At 40.1% G+C, this 20,059-nt stretch overlaps 1 protein-coding gene across 3 annotated transcripts in view; it reads left to right on the forward strand.

The window, feature by feature from the left end:
* Nucleotides 1-20,059, forward strand: part of DHRS12 (dehydrogenase/reductase 12) — a 345,812-nt gene that overhangs the window by 100,381 nt on the left and 225,372 nt on the right. For 2 of the 3 annotated variants that reach the window (XM_044071677.1, XM_044071676.1), the window contains exon 3: nucleotides 17,075-17,157. The exons of the other annotated variant lie outside the window; for it this stretch is intronic. In XM_044071677.1, the coding sequence (XP_043927612.1) occupies nucleotides 17,075-17,157 (83 nt within the window). The remainder of the gene's footprint in view (nucleotides 1-17,074; nucleotides 17,158-20,059) is intronic. 3 annotated transcript variants of the gene reach the window in all.

Raw genomic sequence — 20,059 nt, forward strand, 5'->3', positions numbered from 1 at the left:
GGGCAAAGATCACTGGATGGTAACTTTAGATCTCAAGGAAGCTTACCTTCATGTGCCTATCAAGCTAAGTTGCTCGAGCTGGAGGTTCTCATTATCAGTTCTCTGCATTGCGTATTCACCTCCAGTGATAGCTTACTTCAGGCTACAAGGAATTCAAATTTATCCTGACTGCCTGATTCTGGCTCAAGAAAAGGAAGACCTTCTACAGCATCTGGAATATGTTATAGCAGTGCTAAGATGCCTAGGTATTCTGAAATAAAGTCCAGTCTAGTACTTTCTGGGTGTGAGACTGAATACAGCAGCCCAGATGGCCTTTTAACCCCGGACAAACAAATGAGTCTATCACTTTACTTCCATCATCTATCTCATCAGTCCGTGCTGACTGCAGAGACAGTCCTTCAAGCATTAGGGTTCATGGCATCTTGTATTCTGGTGCTTCCCAATGCCACACTGCATATGAGGAAGTTACAATGGTATCTCAAAATGTATGGACACAGCACTGCCACACTGTCATTCCCATAATACCTGTGGTGGGCTCAGGAATGTCACCCAGAGGCGTCAGATTTTAAGATGCCTCGGACATTGCTTTGGGGAGCTCATCTAAATGGAAAGAGGAAACAAGACTAGTGGCCTGCCAGAGTACAGCATGTAGATAGCAACAAGAAGGAGATGATAGTAGTCCAGTGGACAGGTGTTGATTCTAACAGACAACACAACTGTCATGTGGTACATCACATTCTTATCCTCTATGCAGGCAAGCAATGATTTTATGACTAACTCTTCGGTTTCTGCCAGGAGCACAGAACTCCTTAGCAGATGTGTTAAGCAGACAAATCATGGATCCCCGGATCTTCATGTATTTTTGACAGTGTCATGGGGAACTCCAGACATAGATCTGCACTAAACCACCAGCTGCCAAAGTATTGCACAAAGGGTTTCATCACACAGCTTGGAAAGTGGATGCTCTGTCTTTCAGTTGGGAAAATCTTCATGTGTATGCCTTTCCACCTCTGCCAGGTTATTAAAGGTCAGACAAGACAGGCCAAGGATGATTTTGATAGCTCCACCTCGCAACACTGGTACCCACTACTACGGAGTCTGGTAAAGAAGCCTCCATGGCCTTTACCTCTGATTCCTCATCTGTTATCTCGGCATATTCTGTGTTGAAACACAGCAGGTCTCAACTTCCTCAACAAGTTTTAAATGTACTTATGGAAGAACCTAGTAGCAAAATGGAAGAGATTTTATTTTTGAATTTGGAGATTTCTGAGCCTAATTTGAGTGTGGCTCTTCAATATCTTCTTCTCTTCTATTAAGATTCATGCTGCAGCAATTTCAGCTCACTATGATTGTGACCCACCTTTGTTTTCACATCCTTTGTTCAAGCAGTTTCTTAGAGGGCAAAGAATATAAGACCTGCTTGGGATCTCAATTTTGTGTTGGAAAAACTCTGCAACCTTTTGAGCGCTACTGCTGAATTGAAATATTTGTCATGGAAGACTGAAGACTTTTTGTTGGCTATTACTTCTGTCTGAGTTGCAGGCCTTATGGCAGTCGAGCCCTTTTGATTTTCCATAATCCTTCCTTTATGCCTAAGGTGGTTTCTGTGGCTTTAAACCAGACTATTCATTTGCCTACTTTTATGCAGACCCCAAAATAAAAGGGAAAAGATTTTGACTAAGGATTTTAGACAGTCTCTTTTGCTTTTGGCAAGCCTGTGTCAAAACAAACTATTTCTAGGTGGATTGGCTTTTGCATTGCATTTTGTTATTCCCAGGCCTCATTCCACTACATTTAGGATATTTTGGCAGCTACTTGGAGTTCAGTGCATACTTTCTCTAAGCATTATCACCTTCCTATCTACTCTAAGTCTAGGGCTGGTTTTGCCACAATGTTGTCAGCTCCTGCTTCTTTATGATTTGCCAGCCTCCCTTACCTCTGCTTTGGGATTAGAACATAGTACAGTTTTGTACTAAATGTAGATGTATTCCATTGCTGCACCTCCTTCCCTCTGTGTTTTACCTGCTTCTATTTTTGTATATATTGTTCATGTTTTGGTGCAGGTTTTTTTGCTTTGTGTTTTTTAGGGCCTTTCATCTGGGGGGGGAGAAAGACTGAGGATAGGGATAGGTCATGCGCATTAGTACCCTACTGACGCGTACTGGCGTCACTCTAATCGCCATGACCGGCGCCTCTGACCTTACTCTGTATTCGACCGACTGATGGATCTTATACCCAATTGTTAGGGGACTGCAACAATGGATATCCGAATCATCTACATTTATGGTAGGTACAAAACTGTACTTTTTGTACTTTGGTATCATTTGTATTATAATTGCTGTATTGTGTTACTGTGTCCACATAGTCCATACATGTGTCATTTTTATCTATTTATGAAGATATGATTGTTAGCCATACTACTAGCAGTAAGATTATTTCTCTTATTACTTCTGATATTTTATTCCCAAACAACCCACCGCAAAAATGCACAATCTTCATTCGCTAGTCTAAGCTGATTCTTCCAACAGAACAAGGCAGACTAGGATTATCCAATTTGAAAGGGTATTTTAGGGCAACACAGTTAAGGCTCATATACATAGCACAAGCAGAAAATTATAATTCAAAGTGGAAAGAGATGATGATGATGATACAGGGGAGAGGCCCAATAAACAAGGAGAAACTGGGATTTTAGATGCAGACCCTTAAGGAGAAAGACAATAATCATACAGAATATTATATTCATAAAGTGCCAGAAAGTATTTTAAGACCTAAGCCAGTATGGGAATGGAGGAAAGATATTCTGCCAATAGGATTGATTGTAATTAGGGATACAAGCAATAGGCAAGACGGGGCTGGAATTTATTGGAGAAAACTGGCAAAGGATCCAAGGTATTGAGAACAAATAACTAGAAAGCAAAAGGTAACAGAATGGGAAGACGACAAGAATTTATTTGGACTGCAGGTTAGAGATTACCTTCCTTATCAAGGACTGATGTCAAAGTATAGGCAAAGAGAAAGAAATAAGGGGTCCTAAACAAAAGACCAGCACTGATAGAGTTTTTAATAGAATCTAGAACAGAAGCTGCTGTTAAAAAAGGAATAATTAGTAGAGCATATAAAATATTGCGTGACAACTATAAGAATCAATCAGAGGAGCTTAGAAAGGATTGGGAAGAGAGATTTGATAAGAAGTTCACAAAGAGATAATGGCGGATATATGTATATCTCTGAAATATGCAACAAAGTCTAGACATTTAGGATCTTTCTTGGAAATGTTTACATAGGTATTTTTATACCCCCAATAGACTCCAAATAATTTTTCTTCAGGTAGACAGCAAATGTTGGAGATGTGATGGGGAAGAAAGATGTAATTGGGAACATATTTTCTGGGTGTTTAATGAGTTGGCAGACTTTAAGGATTCCCTGCAGACTGCTCTGTCAGGGATGCTGGGTGAGTAGATTGGTGTAACCAGGGAAATGTTTTTTTAAGCTACGATACAAAATCGGAATTGCCTAGACACAGTAAGGCTTTGCTGAGTCTAATTATGCTGGGTGCCAGAAAAGCAATTACTAGAAAATGGAAATCAAAGTCTAAACTAACTTTACTAGAAGTAATGAATATAGTAACAGAGGTAAAACAAGTAGAATTGGGATCTTTAGAAAAGGGTAGGAGCAAACTACAAAGGAAAAATGTGAATTTTGGGAACAATACATGCAGAGGAGGAAAGAGATTAAAAGAAGAGAGATGTTGAATGAGCTATGTAATACTTAACTGACAATTATTGGATATTATCAGTGATGTATATGTTTGCATTTACAGTTGTTTCAATGGGGGTCTGTGATATATGATGTTTGCAACCAAAGTTGTATTATTACGGTTTGTTTTCATATATACAAATGTAAGATTGCCTAAATCATACGTGATAATTTAATAAAGATGTTTTTTGTTTATAAAAAAAAATCTTTCATTGTGGATCCTATTCACTACAGCGTCATATTCAGCTACTGATCCGAAAGGGAAGCCTGCCCACTGCAGCTTCACTCGTATATTTGTAGCTTTTTTCACATGCTACCATTTGTATGTTACAACCTGCTTTACTTTTCCATTCATATTTTAGGTAGATCAGGAGCTACATATCCCCTACATGCATAATATTTACAGGTTTTGAACACGTCTTTGGAGTAACAAATATTCGTATATAAAAGCTGGCACTCTATGCATATTGTTGGTACTGAGCTGCATATACCTTCCTGTATTCTTTCAAAACATTGTATTCATATATAACCACCAAGAACTGTTATTTTAAAGGTGTGTGTAAATGATGTAACTGATGTCATGGATATCTGAATACTTATGAGGGAAACTGACTCTAAATTATGAAACAATGCAAATGATGTCCATCATGTCTTTATGATGAAATTTTCTCTCTAGGCCTCTGCTGAAAAAGGCACTGCTCAGTTGGACCTTCCCAGTAAACAAATGCCAATAAATAAATCATCTCTGCTCTTCTTTTAAGCTTTTATTTATTCATTTATTTTCATTTTTGAATCAGAACCCCCCTCCCGCATGCAGTCTCCTTTTTTTCTGTTTTCTGATTCTAAAACCACACCTTGCTTGTGCTGTGCAGTTGCCGTAGGGCTGGTCAGGCTTGTTTTTTTTATTCTTGGGTCCCTGTGTCTGTTGTTTTTCACCACTTATTTTCTCCCTCTTTTTCAGGTTAACATGCATAATCAGCTGTTCAGATTCCGTCTTTCCCACCCCTTCATTTCTCTAAGCCCCCTATGCCATCTGATACTCTGTTTCTCATTAAACATTTTCTACTCCTTAGGCTTTGTTCAGACTATCTACTTGCCTAATCCTGTCCTTCCTTTCTTCCTTTCTTTCTGAGGGACAGTCCTCCATTCTAGTTATTTCTGCAGCTCTAATTCTGTTTTTTCCATCTTGATGTTCTCTCCTATTTGCCATTAACCATTGTTTGATTAAAAAGCCATGGTATAATGCCACGACCACCACCACCACCACGTATTTATGCTTCTAAGCCTGCTGCTGGCAGCCGTACTGCTCCCTCCTTTCCAAACAAACCTTTCACATGCCTTTTATAATTATGCTGTTAACACTGTATGCTTCCCCTGGGATGCCATGCATATTGTGGCCTGGTTTAGCTGCTATCGTCTTGTTTATTATGTTGCTTCTTCCCATGAGGGTGCTGCACTAGCTTTTCTTTTTCCTAAACTGCCAGAAAATACATTCCTGCATTTATTTATAAATTATACTTTGCCTTGTCATATTTTTTTATTGCATTTCATGCCAAATGAAAACTTGCAATCTGGAAATTGTATAGAGATTAATAACTGCTGTAGATCAATTAGCTGCCTGCTAGATTCTAGAATCTCATTGTGCAGGTGTAAATAACATCAGTGATGCTGAGGCAGGATTTGCTATTACAGGATGCTCTTACCATACAGTTATTGCATTATCATAGTAGAAATACTTCATGGAAAAACGCTTGTGCAAATCATGTTTTCTAGCCATTTTGTCAAAAAAAATATGCATTAAATTTCATGTGTATAGTAAAACACTACATTGTTAACACATCCTACCCCAACGTCACTGATGTGATTTACAAATAAACCCTGAGATTTTAGAATCTAGCAGGCAGCTAACTGATCATCAGCAGTTACTGCCCTCATCAGTGCCGAGTGTGCATTATCCACACATCTACTCATACTTGTCATACTCAGCCTATCAACACAGTTTGCCCCATTGCTTGGAAAATAGTCATTGTGACTCTTCAGCACAAGGGTAGCCCCTCTACAGACCTAGATATAGGCCCATCAACCTCACCAACCTTGTATGCAAAGCCATGGAATATATCACAGCAGAACTCATTTATGAAGACAAAGGGGACTTAACTGAAGTAGACCCTACTTAGTTTGGTTTTATGAAAGGCAGGTCCTGTCTTCTGAACCTAGTAAACTTCTCTGAGAATGTTACAGAGGCTGTTGACAGTGGCCACTTTGTGCATGCTGCTTATCTGACCTGGCCAAGGTGTTTGACACTATCCCCCACACTTTTATTGTTGAGAAGTCAGACAAATGTAATGTAATCCCCTACATTGTTGGGTCTATATCATATGTTTGACGTTTGAAAACTTTGAATGTTAATTTATCGAAATTAAATGTTTGAAGTTTCAAACATCAAGCATATGAAAAAAAAAAGGGAACTTACCGGACTGGTGTAAGCAGGGGGGCAAGACCCCCTCCACCCCTCACATCGCCCGCTCTTTAAATATACCAACTCCAAGACTGCACTACAGTGCAATAAAGGGAAACAACAGTTTGTTTTAGGTTTAGGTTTTTATTTTTAGTATATGTGTTCGAAGTTTTATAACTTCGAACATTTAAATTCGATTTTATGATGTTCGAAGTTATAAAACTTTGAACATATAATACAGACCTACATTGTCCACTGGATTGCAATTTGGCTGTCCAACAGATCCCAGTGAAATTTCCCAGTGAAAGTTGCTGGTACCCTCTCTAATTGAAAAGTTGTAACTAGAGGAGTACCATAGGGATTAAGGCTTGGCCCTCTCTTAACTGGCATTTATTTTGCAGAAATCCAAGCCAATAACTATAAAGTGTGCTTGACTAAGTTTGCTGATGACTGCTGGCTGGGCATTGTTATCCACTTATCCACAGATCATAACCTTTTTCAAAAAGGTCTATGGTATGTAAATACCTTGTGTACTGCAAATGGTTTTAAACGAAATGCAAAACATACAGTATAGTAGCATTCAGCAAAGAAAGTTGTTCCTACCTCATTTGTTATAAGTGGTGGTACATTTCTACAAACAGGCACTGTCATAAGAGACCTTGGTACTTATGTGGGCAACTCTCGCTCATTCAGTCATCATCTTTCCATAGTCAGGAAATCCTTCTATCTGAACTAGTGAATTTCCAAGGAAATACGCTTAAGATCCAAAGAAGTTATCTTACATCGTACACTTCCCTTAAGAGACCCATCACTGAATACAGTGCCACCTTTGGTATGTGCAAATCCAAGTATATCACTCAACTAGAAAAGCCCCTGGGACCAAAAAATTAAGGGGCCTAAACGTTTCGACTATTGTGATAGATTAGCACAACTCTCGTTATACTTGGTTGTCTGCTAGCTGCTCTGAGGTGATGTGTGTCTCACTTTCTGAGACGTAAAAGACCCAAGCCTATTCAACGTGCTATTTCTATGTAAAACCAGTAGCTGTACAAGCACCCATACTAGGGACTTAAATTTACACCAACAGATAAACAAGACTTACTGGAGGAATTGGTTCATAATTTAACATATGGACTAAGTTATGGTCAAGCAACGTACGACTTTGTCTTTAAGGCTAGTCTTTGTTTGGATGGGTAGACATAAATTTACACCAGGGTTATCATGTATGGCCCTGCTTGATTTGGGAGGTGGGCAATATTATGTAATTGCGGGAAGAACTTATAAGTGTGTCTACTTAAAGGTGTATATGGGTAGGCCTGTTATAGTCCCTGTGATTGCTTGCTTATTATTGTTCCGATCTGAATGGGAGTTGTGTGAAAATGATTAATGCAAGGAGATTCCCTAAGAACAATATATTAGTCTGAAAAGGTTAATCAGTTATTACCCTTTTCTGTTATAGAGCTTAATTGAAATATTACCTGTTAATAATGTTGGAGGATAACTAGAAATGACATTTTAAGACAAGCAGGTGTAACACCACTGCTATAGTTGATACCTTGACATCAGGCAGAATATTTGCTCAATTTTCTCCTGAGCTAGCAATGCTAAGATGATGATGGAGAAGATTTTCATGCAGCTATATAACCTTTAACCTACCCAGATTGAAATGTGCTGTAGTGTGCCCTTTATAAATTTAAATTACTGCCAGATCAGAGGTTATGCTTCTGTGAGAAAATGGGTTTGTTTTGCTGCTACAAGCCTGTAATACTTTGAAAACATTTCATTTATTTCTCAGACTAAATTTATGCCCATAGTCAACAATTCTTCCTCAAAGACTTCTTCCATTCCCAAAATACACACACTCATTCACTCATTCGTACATAACCACCATTCACATCATGCACTCAGTTTTATTAATAGCAGCCAGCAACTTGACCGGGATTGCTAAACAGATAGTAAATTAAAAGAAGCTTCTTCTTTTGCTCTTTATTTAGCAATCAGTCATGTTGCCTGACTGCTAGTAATAAAGCTAAGTGCATGATGTGAATTGTAGATATGTATGAATGAGTGAATGACTGTCTATATTTTGTTAATGGAGGAAGGCTTTAAGGGAACATTATCAGCTATGGGTATATATAAATAAATTGATGTGTATTTTTTAATGAATAGGAGAGGACATAGTTCTCAGATGTTCAGATTTTTGCCTCATGTTTTGGTTTTATCTTTGTAAAATCTGTGGTTTTCTGTAAATCATTAAGGATTGAAGTCAATGAATAATGACATAAATATGAGTTTCAAACTTCATATTCTTCAGAAAAAAAGCATGCTAATGCAAAACCTATTATTCTAGCAAATTTCTAAGTTTATAAGAGGAATATTTAAAATATGTCCCTGATTTTGGGTCTTTGTCCTTCTATTATTTTTGGCTTTGCCCAGGCTTCTTGTGCTTAGAAGTTAAGAGATATGGGCTTTGGCAAGTCTGATTGGTTTGAGTGTTTGCGTGGGCATTAGCTATATGAATGAAAACTGTAAGTGAATATTAAGACTAGAAGTTATGAGTTAATGTAATTATGAATGAATCCACGAGTGCGATTTTTTGTTTATGGAGGTGGGGACATGGTGGAGATGGTCCTGAGCAACTGACCCAAAGTCTGTGTTTCACCACAATCTGATACAGAAAGTGCCTCAAAACAGTGACATTTAATACCCTAGTAGTTGCTGCAGGACTAAGGACAGAGAAACCGAAATCAAGACTGTCTGATACCACCTCCCACCTCCCATCCCGAGAATATGCTTCTAAACCAGTTACCCCAGGAATTACAAAGAGGAGGAAATGTATTCTTTGTAGTTACCTCATGAATTACTTCATAATGTGTTTTGTTACGTCTCTGTTGTTTAGTCAAAGGAAGATGTAGCCGTTATTTTCCTTCCATTTTTGCTGCAAGCCCTCCTGTAAACAGTGATGTGAACATCTCTGTTTTTGTCTTACATTTTGTGTGTTTGGTAGATGTCCTTCAAGGATGCATCTGCAGTCATCACATATGGGGTTGTCCTGCCTCAGGCAGCCCTTCGGTCGGCCGGATTCCAAAGTCTGGGTCCGGCGTCGGCTGATGTAGCCCTTTCCCCGACGTCAGAGCGCCTGGGGTATAAAAGCGTCAGCCGACGCCATCTTCCCCTGTCTTTCTTGCGGTGGTGCCCGAAGCAGAAGCAGTTCGCAAGTGCCGGTGCCAGCTCCTGTAATTCAGCTACTGAAGACTTCAAAGCTAAGTACCCGTTGGGACTCTTTCTTGCCTCAGCCGATGTCAGATAAAGTTAATAATTGCTTAACTTGTGGGAAACAAATACCTCATAAGGATTTCCACTCTTACTGCCTCCCCATGCCTAGGCCCAGACCACGACATCTCGGCCTGTTCAGCCTGTGCTTCCTTCAACCGACGCACTCTTAGACGTCGGGCGGAGTTTGCAGAGGAATTTTTTGGGGCTAGTTTTTCATACAATATGCCGTCGGAGACTCCGACTTCACATTTAATAAAGAAATGGAAGGACAAGGACCGACACATGCGGGCCGCGGTTTCAGCTGAAACCACGGGCAGGTCTATCATGAGTGTCTCTCGTCTCGGCTGAAACCGAGGTCCTTTACTTCCACCCCGAAACCGCTCAACCGACAACCTAGGCCCCAGAGGCCCCTGCTGAGTCGGTTATTGAATTTCCTTCAGAAACTGGTGTCTTGGAAACTTCGACACCATTCCTCTAGACAAACTACACCAGCACGTGGTGCATCTAGTCCTCCTGCATCCATGTCCGTTAAGGCATTGACCAGGGCTAAAGCTGCTAAACATACAAAAACTATGTCTCCCAGGGTTACTCCTCAGGGACCCTCTACAAGTTCACAGATTCTAACCTTAGCAGAGGACCTTATTTCCTTGATTAGGGGCTCTCAACCCCATCCGGACAGGGGCTCTCAACCTCCTCTAGACAAAAGGCCCAGGGTTGAGCCCTCTGATCCCCCACTCCTCAGAGGAGGCCTCTGATGGCTCTGCTCTCTCGGACTACCAGGAGGAGGCTTTTTCGGCCTACGAGGATTCTGATGCAGAGGAATCAATCCCCTCGGCCTCCCCTCCTGAAGAACTATCCTTCGGGGAGACCCTTCACACTATGAGAGAGCATTTCAAATGGCAGGGCCAGGAATTCTCTGATTCCAGGAAAAGATTAAGAACTTTTCTTCATTTACCTCAGCATAGACCTTTGGCTATTCCTCCTGTTTTGAATGTCATTGATGATGTGTACTCTGAGTCTAGCATAACCCCTGACACTCTTCCTCTGGCCCCTGTCAAGCCAGAATGGTACTACAGGGTCCCGGACTCACATCATTTTCTTTACAAGGCCCACTCTGCTGATCCAGAAACTATTTCCCAGGGCCCTATAGGGGTTGCAGGTGCCACTACTAAAAATCCACTCCCCTCTGAAAGGGAGTCCAGGGCTTTAGAGAGATGGGCTAAAAAAGTGTATACTTCTGCTACTCTTTCTATGAGGGCATTAAATTGTCAATTTCATATGATACAGTACCAAGAGTATTTGTTAGATGAATTGCATAAGAAACTGTCTTCACCTGAACCCCTAGATCGCAAATCACTTCAGGATCTGGTACATAACTCCCAGCAGGTTAGCAACCATTTCTTACAGTGTGGTTATGATGCATTGGAAGCTTCATGTAGGTCAGCTATGACAGGTGCAGTCATACGTAGGCATGCTTGGCTGAAGGAGCAATCTCTGCCAGATCATGTTAAAGCTAAGCTTCTGGATGCTCCACTGGAAAAGCAAAAGTTATTTGGCTCCACTGCTCAGGAGGTCTTAAAGAAATTTGAGGAAAAGGCAAAATCTGTACAAACAGTCAAAGATTTTCTACAAGTCCAACCACCAAGATTCAGCAGAAATTGGCCTGCCAAGAATTGGTCCTTTCCGACACAGAAAGATTTCAGAGAGGCAAGAACAGGCGTGCCAGAGGTAGAGGGCAAGCTAGAGGCTCCTACAGAGGACATCAATGGCAGCCTCCCAACCAGAGAGGTAGTGCAGGACCTACAACTGCTGCACAAGGACAGACTCAATGACTTTGCTTTGACTCCGCCAACCAGGGCTCAATTAGAAGCACCTTTGGGCGGAAAGCTTTCTTTATTCTCAGAAAATTGGCACAGTATTACAAGAGACAAATGGACACTGCAAATAATAGACAGAGGATACAGGTTCCATTTTCACACACTGCCAAAAAGAAAAGGCATGCCAGACCTGCCACCAAATCAAAGGGCAGAGGCTTTGAAACAAATCTCCAACTTAATGCAAATGAAAGCTATAGAGAAGGTTCCTCTTTCAGAACAAGGCCAAGGATTTTATTCCAGACTATTCCTTGTTCCAAGAAAAGAAAATCAATGGAGGCCTATTCTCGACTTGTCCGTACTGAATACTTATCTCATTGTCCAACAGCAAACACAGTCCCCGGACTCGAACAGTAGAATACACCAACACAGGACTTCCAAAAATAGGGTTCTGATGAAGTCTGGTGAATTCAGATGAAAGCGCTAAACCGGAAGTAGCAAGAGCTCTTTGTATCGTGTTTTGTGTTTTGAATTAAATTTAAGCCTTCGACAATATTTTTAGAAGTCCTGTGTTGGTGTATTCTACTGTTCGAGTCTGGGGACTGTGTTTGCTGTTGGAGAGATTGGTTACTTATCTCATTGTGCCAAAATTCAAAATGCTGACTCTACAGCAACTCCTTCCCATGCTGGGCAAGGGGTCTTGGCTGGTGACTCTAGACCTCAAGGAGGCATACCTGCATGTCCCTATCAGACAAAGTTGCAGAAGACACCTCAGATTTCTTGCAGGTTCAGAGCATTATCAATTCTCAGCATTGCCCTTTGGCTTATCTACTGTGCCCAGAGTATTCACGAAATGCCTGGCATCAGTAATTGCACACTGCAGACTTCATGGGATTCAAATATACCCATATCTGGACGACTGCCTTATACAAGCGGACAGCCAACAAACTTTGGTAAAGGACTTGAATTATGCCATCCACCTACTGCAGGCCTTGGGGTGTACAGTCAACATTCACAAATCAAGACTTGTTCCATCCCAAAGAATAACTTTTCTGGGTGCGGATCTAGACACAACCACCCAAATGGCTTTTCTCACAGAAGAAAAACAAAGACAACTACCGGATTACTTCAAGAATCTGACAAGACAAACTCAGCTGACTGCAAGGAAAATCCTGCAGGCCTTGGGTTACATGGCATCTTGCATTCTTCTGATTCCACAAGCAAGGCTGCATATGAGGAAACTACAGTGGTACCTAAGGAGTTTATGGACTCAGCACAGTCACAGCTTAGAAACTTTGATCCCACTCATTCCATGCCTCCAAAAGGAATTTCTGTGGTGGGCTCAGGCAAGCCAGTCAAACAGGGGTCTGCCCTTCAACAAGCCAATAGCCAGTCAAACCATTACAACGGACGCTTCAGACCTTGGCTGGGGAGCACACATGGAGGGCAGATGTATTCAAGGACTATGGTCGCAAAAGGAGCTACGCATGCACATAAACCAAAAGGAAATGCTGGCAGTGATACATGCAATCGAGGCCTTCAAACTCTTTCTGCATCAAGGCCACCTGCTAATAAGGACAGACAACACCACAGTTATGTGGCACATAAACAAGCAAGGGGGCACCCATTCCTACCCTCTTTGCAGACTGGCAATGAATCTTTGGGAACTTTCCTTGAAACTCAATATAGACCTGCAATCCCAGTTTGTGCCAGGAAAAGACAATATACTGGCGGACAGCTTAAGCAGAAATATCATGGATGCACACGAATGGATGCTGCACCCAGACATCTTCCTACAGATAACACAATCATGGGGAAGGCCAGACATAGATCTTTTTGCCTCCCCCCACGATCATCAGCTGAAGAAATTCTGCTCAAGGACATACCACCCACAAGCATGGAAAGTGGACGCCCTATCTTTCAGCTGGAGAACTCTAACAGTGTATGCATTTCCACCTCTTCCATTAATGACCAAGGTCTTACTGAAGATCAGGACAGAGCAACCAAAAGTGATTCTGATAGCTCCGGACTGGCCAAGACAGCACTGGTACCCACTGTTAAAGAGCATGTCACGCACGAAACCATGGCCTCTTCCTCTATGGCCACTTCTCCTGACACAGCACAATTACAAAACTCTGCATTCCAACCTGAAAACCTTGCAACTAACAGCCTGGAAAATACCTTGACTCCTCCTCAGGATAAGCTATCCAAGAGAGTGAAGGATATCATCATGGAAGCCTTCCACAAGAAAGGCATATTCAGCAAAATGGAAGAGATTTCACACTTGGAGCACCACAAAGGGCCTAGATGCAACAGTGATGAACATGGCACATATCCTGGAATACTTGGCAGAAATGCTCCACAATGGCCTGTCTTACTCTTCCATTAAAATTCATGCTTCAGCAATTTCAGCAGAGTACAATACTGATCCACCTGTCTTTTCTCATCCTCTCCTAAGACAGTTCCTAAGAGGAATTAAAAACATCAATCCTCCAAGGACACCTCCAGTGCCTATTTGGGACCTTAACTTCGTGTTGGAAAAACTAACTCTGCCTCCCTTTGAACCAGCAGCATCTGCAGAACTACAGTTGCTTTCTTGGAAGACCGCCTTCCTTCTGGCCATAACCTCAGCAAGAAGAGTATCTGACTTACATGCCCTCATGGCAGTACAGCCATTTCTTATTTTTCATCAGGACAGAGTCTCATTGAGAACCAATCCTTCATTTATGCCAAAGGTGGTATCCAGGGTCTCATTAAACCAAGCTATTCACCTGCCTACCTTCTTTCCAAATCCACAAAACAAAGGGGAGAAACTTCTGCACACCCTGGACATACACAGACAGTTACGCTACTACATGGACAGAACTAAAAGCTACAGAAAAACTGACCAGCTGTTGGTAGCATATGTTGCTGGTGCACAAGGAAAAGCAATTTCCAAACAGACAATTTCAAAATGGATAGGGAATTGCATTTGTTTTTGTTATTCCTTTCATGGAAAAACTGTACCAGCTAACATTAGACCTCATTCCACCAGAGCCACAGCCACCTCCACAGCCTTCTTAAGAGGGGTGGCTACCAAAGACATTTTAGAAGCTGCTACATGGAGCTCCGTGCATACATTTTCCAAGCATTACAATTTACCTTTATATTCCAGATCCAGAGCAGGCTTTGCTACGGCAGTCCTGCAGGGCATTTTAGCTACACCATCCTTTACATAGATCCTCCACCCCCAGATTGGCTATGGTATTCTACCCATATGTGATGACTGCAGATGCATCCTTGAAGGACATAGTACAGTTTTGTACCTACCATAAATGTAGATGTCCGATAGGTATGCATCTGCAGTCAGGTTTACCCTCCCTCCTTCCCCTCTTTGGTATTTATTGGGTACTTTTTCCCTCTCATAGCTAGCTGGGGTTATCTATTATGGTGTATTTGTTTTATATATATATATATATATATATATATATATATATATATATATATATATATATATATATTTATATATTTATGTGCATGTTTGGAATTTATTGCATGTCTCCAAATTTAGCCTTCCTTTGAGGGCACCTGGCATCTGGGGCAAGAAACACTGAGGAAGATGGCGTCGGCTGATGCTTTTATACCCCACTCTCCATACTGAAAAAGCAACCAGAACTACAACAGACCAGCAGATAGACTCCAAGGAAGCAACCAGCTTGCAAAAGATCACACCACGAGTTTACCTAGGTTTCGTCTTTATTCAGACTTCTTCAGAACACAACTGATGCAAATAGTAAAGGCTCAGCCTTTTATACATACTTGAGAATGCTGGAAGTTCATTTAGATATTTGTGAGATGAAATGGCAGCTGAAACTTAATGCATTGGTATTTCCAGGCATTAATGACTGCATTAGCATTATGCCTATTTTAAGATTAAAGAATATTTTAGGTTAAGTTGGATCATGGTGTAATATTTGCAATACTTAAAGTACACGATTATGCAATAATTGATTTATGGTGCATGTTTATTTAAGTTTTTAACTTTCATTTTTCATTTTTTAGTTTCAAATGACTGTTTTTGAGCTGTTTTTAACTTGTGTATTTGTATATTGCCTTCTTAGTAATGTCTGTACTGTTGCTTTTATTTTGAATGCTGGCCTTTACAATAATTAATTGATTAATTGATTATTTGATGATGTCATTCTCAAGTATGTATAAAAGGCTGAGTCTTTACTATTTGTATCAGTTGTGTTCTGAAGAAGTCTGATTAAAGACGAAACCTAGGTAAACTCGTGGTGTGAGCTTTTATACCCCAGGCGCTCTGACGTTGGGGAAAGAGCAACATCAGCCGATGCCGAACCCAGACTTTGGAATCCGGCCGACCGAAGGGCTGCCTGAGGCAGGACAACCCCATATGTGATGACGGCAGATGCATACCTATCGGACATCTACATTTATGGTAGGTACAAAACTGTACTTTGTGAGTTTTCTCTACGTAGTTATTGCTTAATATGCCCTCTAGACAACCATCAAGTGCTCTATAAGGGCTATTTTTATAGCTCCAGTTTAAATGAATGTCCGTGGTGCTGTCCACTTTTAATTACATTATTCAGTATGATATGCACAATTAGGATAACGCAAGAAGTGCATATGCTCACTTTGAATGGCTAATTCCATTTTCCATAGTTACTTTAAAGTTAAAAGTCTTCTTGTGGATGTACTGCTTCTCTTTAAGTGCTGAAGCCCAATACTTGGTGGGATTCACAAATGCCCAACACTCAGTATGAATAATGATTTAAAGTTTTATTTATTTATGCATTTTTCTTTTTTTTATTTCTTTATTGCTCCTGGTGCTGCAATTAGACCCTCAGTTGCCAGGCATTCATCCTAGTGTTCTGACCACCTGTCTCATTACTACCCCTTCATTTTGGGGGCTGATGACAGGGAGAGAAGGGAGAATGGAAAGCAACATTGGGAAATAATAAGTAATATCCTGAAGGTGGATCATAGCAGGTGCCTGCAGCATCATCTTCTGCATGTACTGGACATTTCTTTGACCCTATCCTGTCCAGTGTGCCAACATTACAGCAGTAGGCTGAGTGTGCAACGTAGGGTAATATCTAGGGATTTACTTGGCCTGGGCACTAGGGCAATCACATCTTCCATCAGTCATTCTGCATGCCCAGCTCAGTGATTGTTTTGAGCCTGCACCTACACTGGGGTTTGAACACAAAGCCCAGATCATCCTGGTCCCTCTGTCCCAGTTTAGACATACCTCTCCACCTTGCCAGTTCTGTCAGAAACCCAAACCACTAAATGAACTGTTGTGACCTCCTGAGCTGTAGTCAGGGTTTCATTTCTCTGTGACACAAGGCTAATTCTTTATGTTTTTGATGTGTGTAAGAAGAATCAGATGAGAGGAGCAGCATTTTGAATTCACGTGGTTTGCCAAAAGGAATTTTTATTTTGGGATGCAACTGAAAGCTGTGGATACTGTTTATATGTAACTGCAGTATTTTTGAGGAATAATCACTTTTGTTGCTTATGGATTCTTTTTCAAGATGTGCTGGTTTGTGAATGGTAAAGCATTTGATCCACGTGGCTGTTAATTAGAATCAAAAATACAAAAACTGTAAAGTAGTAAAACTTTAGAAAAAAATACATTTATGGAAGAAGAAGAAACTGTATTACTTTATTTTAAATTTAATAATGTGTCAGAGTTTTGTGTTTTACAAATAAACATTCAAGCAGTTGAAGAACGTTAGCAATGAGAAACTACTTTTCCTTCCAGGTGGAATAGTTCACATGGTTTGTAGAAACAAGGATCGTGCAGAAGAAGCTAAGGAGGAGATTGTCAAAGAAAGTAGTAATGAAGTAAGTTCTTTATAGATATATTGCACTGTTTCCTTTGGTATTGCTACACTTCGGCTAATGGTATGTAATATAATCTAAAGAATTGCTGTTGGAATGCCCTTCATCACTTTGTGTGGAGCATGAGATATGGAAAGGTGACTATTACGATGGGATTTGTTTTTCAGTTAAGGCTACTTCTTGCCAATGGTATACTTTACAGTTGTCATCCTTTTATTCAAGAATTGAGGAATAAGCAGAAAATAATTAAACATTAAGCACTTAGCTGATCCTCTTCTGGCAGTAAGGATTTGTGCTAACATGTAATTAAGTAGAAAAGCCTGACGGTGATAAAAGGTAATGTTTGCAGAATTATTTTGTGTAAGGGCAGTATATCTGGTATTATTGACTATATGCTGCAGAAGGTTTGGAGTTTATTGAGTAAAAGCACCTGCCATACATGAGCATCACAATATGATGAGTTGGTTGGTAAGGAAAGAGTAGTATTAAAATATTTAGAGAGTGGGTAAAAGGAAAATCGGTATGCATATTTGCACAGTGGAATGAACAAGGAGTAGCAATATAGGTAATGGTAGATGTGGTTGATCCATATTGTTTTGGTCAGATGCATCCATTTCTTTGTGTAATAATGAGAAATGTAACTTAGTATGGCACAAAGCAAATTTATTGATGTGAATGTTTGAGCCTATGTTGTATTTTAAAGTCAAATGCTTTGCTAAGGAGATATACGCAAAGTGTAACAATATGTATGTAACAGCATCAAATCAAGAAAAAGGTGGTGTGAAGATGGTGGACTGTGATATTCATTAAAATGGACTGTATAACTGAAGAATGGAAAGAAAGTAACTGTAACAGGTTGATTGTATGGATGTCGTTGATACTATGATATTTTAAGTTCAATAAAGATTAAAAAAAAAAATTTTTCAAATAGCTTTTCACTAGAACATGCTGAATCACCAGTCTCTTTTGTTTTTCATCTTCATTATCCAAAGTATTTTTCTGAGCCTTGATTTCACTACAGGCAACATTATCTTAAATCTGCATGGCACCTTATTTGCAGATCTAGAACTTTGGATCCCAAAGTTCTACCTGCATCAGTGTATGCAATTGCTGAAAAGTAACAAAAAAGTGTAGTGTACAACATTCTTACCTGGCAATGGGGAAGAAGCTATAAACATGTATAATACATTAACCTCATAGCAGAGGAGAGAGAAAAGACACGGTTACAGGAGTGAAGTTTAAAACCATACTGTGGTCCATTTATTTTTCAGAAGACATCATGGAACTCAAGAAACTGTAAATGCTTATGTGACTGAGCTAAAAAAAATAGCAAAAGACTGAATGTGCTTACTTGTATAATTCATTAATCAGAAGTAAATTCGTCTGTCGCATGAAAAATGACAGAGGCAAACCGTACATGGAGCTGACACTTAAAACATTGGATGTGTCCAGGGTGACTGAATTGACTAATAAGTAAGTGAAAGCTTAATGTAGAAATGGAAGTGTGTAAAATTAAAACATTGCCTGTAAATAATATACAAAAGAATACAAGAGAGAAAATGCAAAATAAGTGTACAAAAAAGTGACTAATGAAACCATGAGACATCTAGGATAGTGCTTGGAAAGTTAAAATTACAGCATCGTGCATGTGAGAAGAGATGAAGTTTTGGTGAGGGCTACGGAAATTCATGAACAGACTGCCGTAGTCTGTATATGGAGTGCTAAGAATACATGACAGTCTGAAAAACCTACTATAAGAGGCCAAAATACTTTTGAAGAATGCAGTATTTTATCCGAGATTTCAATTTGCAGGGAGATTTTAAGCAATTCTGTTTGTGCTTTGCTAATGTATAGATTAAAGTCCTTGCATCAAATATTTTTGTGAATACAAAAAGGAACATATAAATTTCATTTCAAATTACGTCTGTACAAAATACTCTTAAACAATCGGATATCTTTGGTATTTATTATGTAAGAAGCTCGGTGTGATGGAGTGCATTCATGGTGTTCAAGCACAGAGTCGTTAATGTTGTGCGATCATCAAAATAAATGCTTTCCTAAATGCTTTATTCTAGAACTTTTCAGAAAGTTCTTATGGATGCTACTCAAAATGATTTATTTGTAGCAGCTGTGAGAGTTAAGGGCAGATTCAGTAAACCCTACACGGTCTGTTAGATGCGCACACCGTAGTGCACTATTTTGGATTCAGTAAGTGGCTTTACACAGTGTGTAGAGCAGAGCAAACACACTAAACACTGTGGCATACTAATTACAGCATAAGCAGCTGAATTGTATTCTAATCAACCAATCCAATATGGGGGAGTTGTTCAACAAGCTATAAAGCAACCGTGTAGACTCAGTGCCGGTTTGCCCTGCGAATTCTAAAACCTATTGGAATACAGCCACAGGAAGAAGGCTACACAGAAATAATGTTAGGGGCTGCTGTTGTTTTAAGTCATGTGTATGTGCAAAACACTAAAACCACGATCAAAAAGGAGAAGATTTTTCATAACCCGTTTAACTTATCACAATCTGCATGATGTAGAAAGTGTAGAGCATTACAGGGTGAATAGAGACACACTACAGGAACTCTGCAACCTCTGTCATCCTCATCTCAGACCCAAGGCAAACCGAGGGGAACCCATGCTAATGGAGACAAAGGTATATGTAGCACTTAGAATTTTAGTTACAGGAACCTTTCAGAGATCAACAGAGGACATGGTGGGGGTGTCACAAGCATCAGCATCCAGGATTCTCCATCAATACCGGAATACTATGCTCCAACATGCCAGTGACCACATGTATTTTCCCAGTACTCCCGAGGACAGGGTCACAAATATGCAGGAGTTCTACCCTGTAACACACTACCCTGAAGTACTGGGTGCCATAGATTATACACATATAA

Source organism: Protopterus annectens, chromosome 5.part0, assembly GCF_019279795.1.
Source record: "Protopterus annectens isolate FY-2018-M chromosome 5.part0, PAN1.0, whole genome shotgun sequence".
NCBI classification, from domain to species: domain Eukaryota; kingdom Metazoa; phylum Chordata; order Ceratodontiformes; family Protopteridae; genus Protopterus; species Protopterus annectens.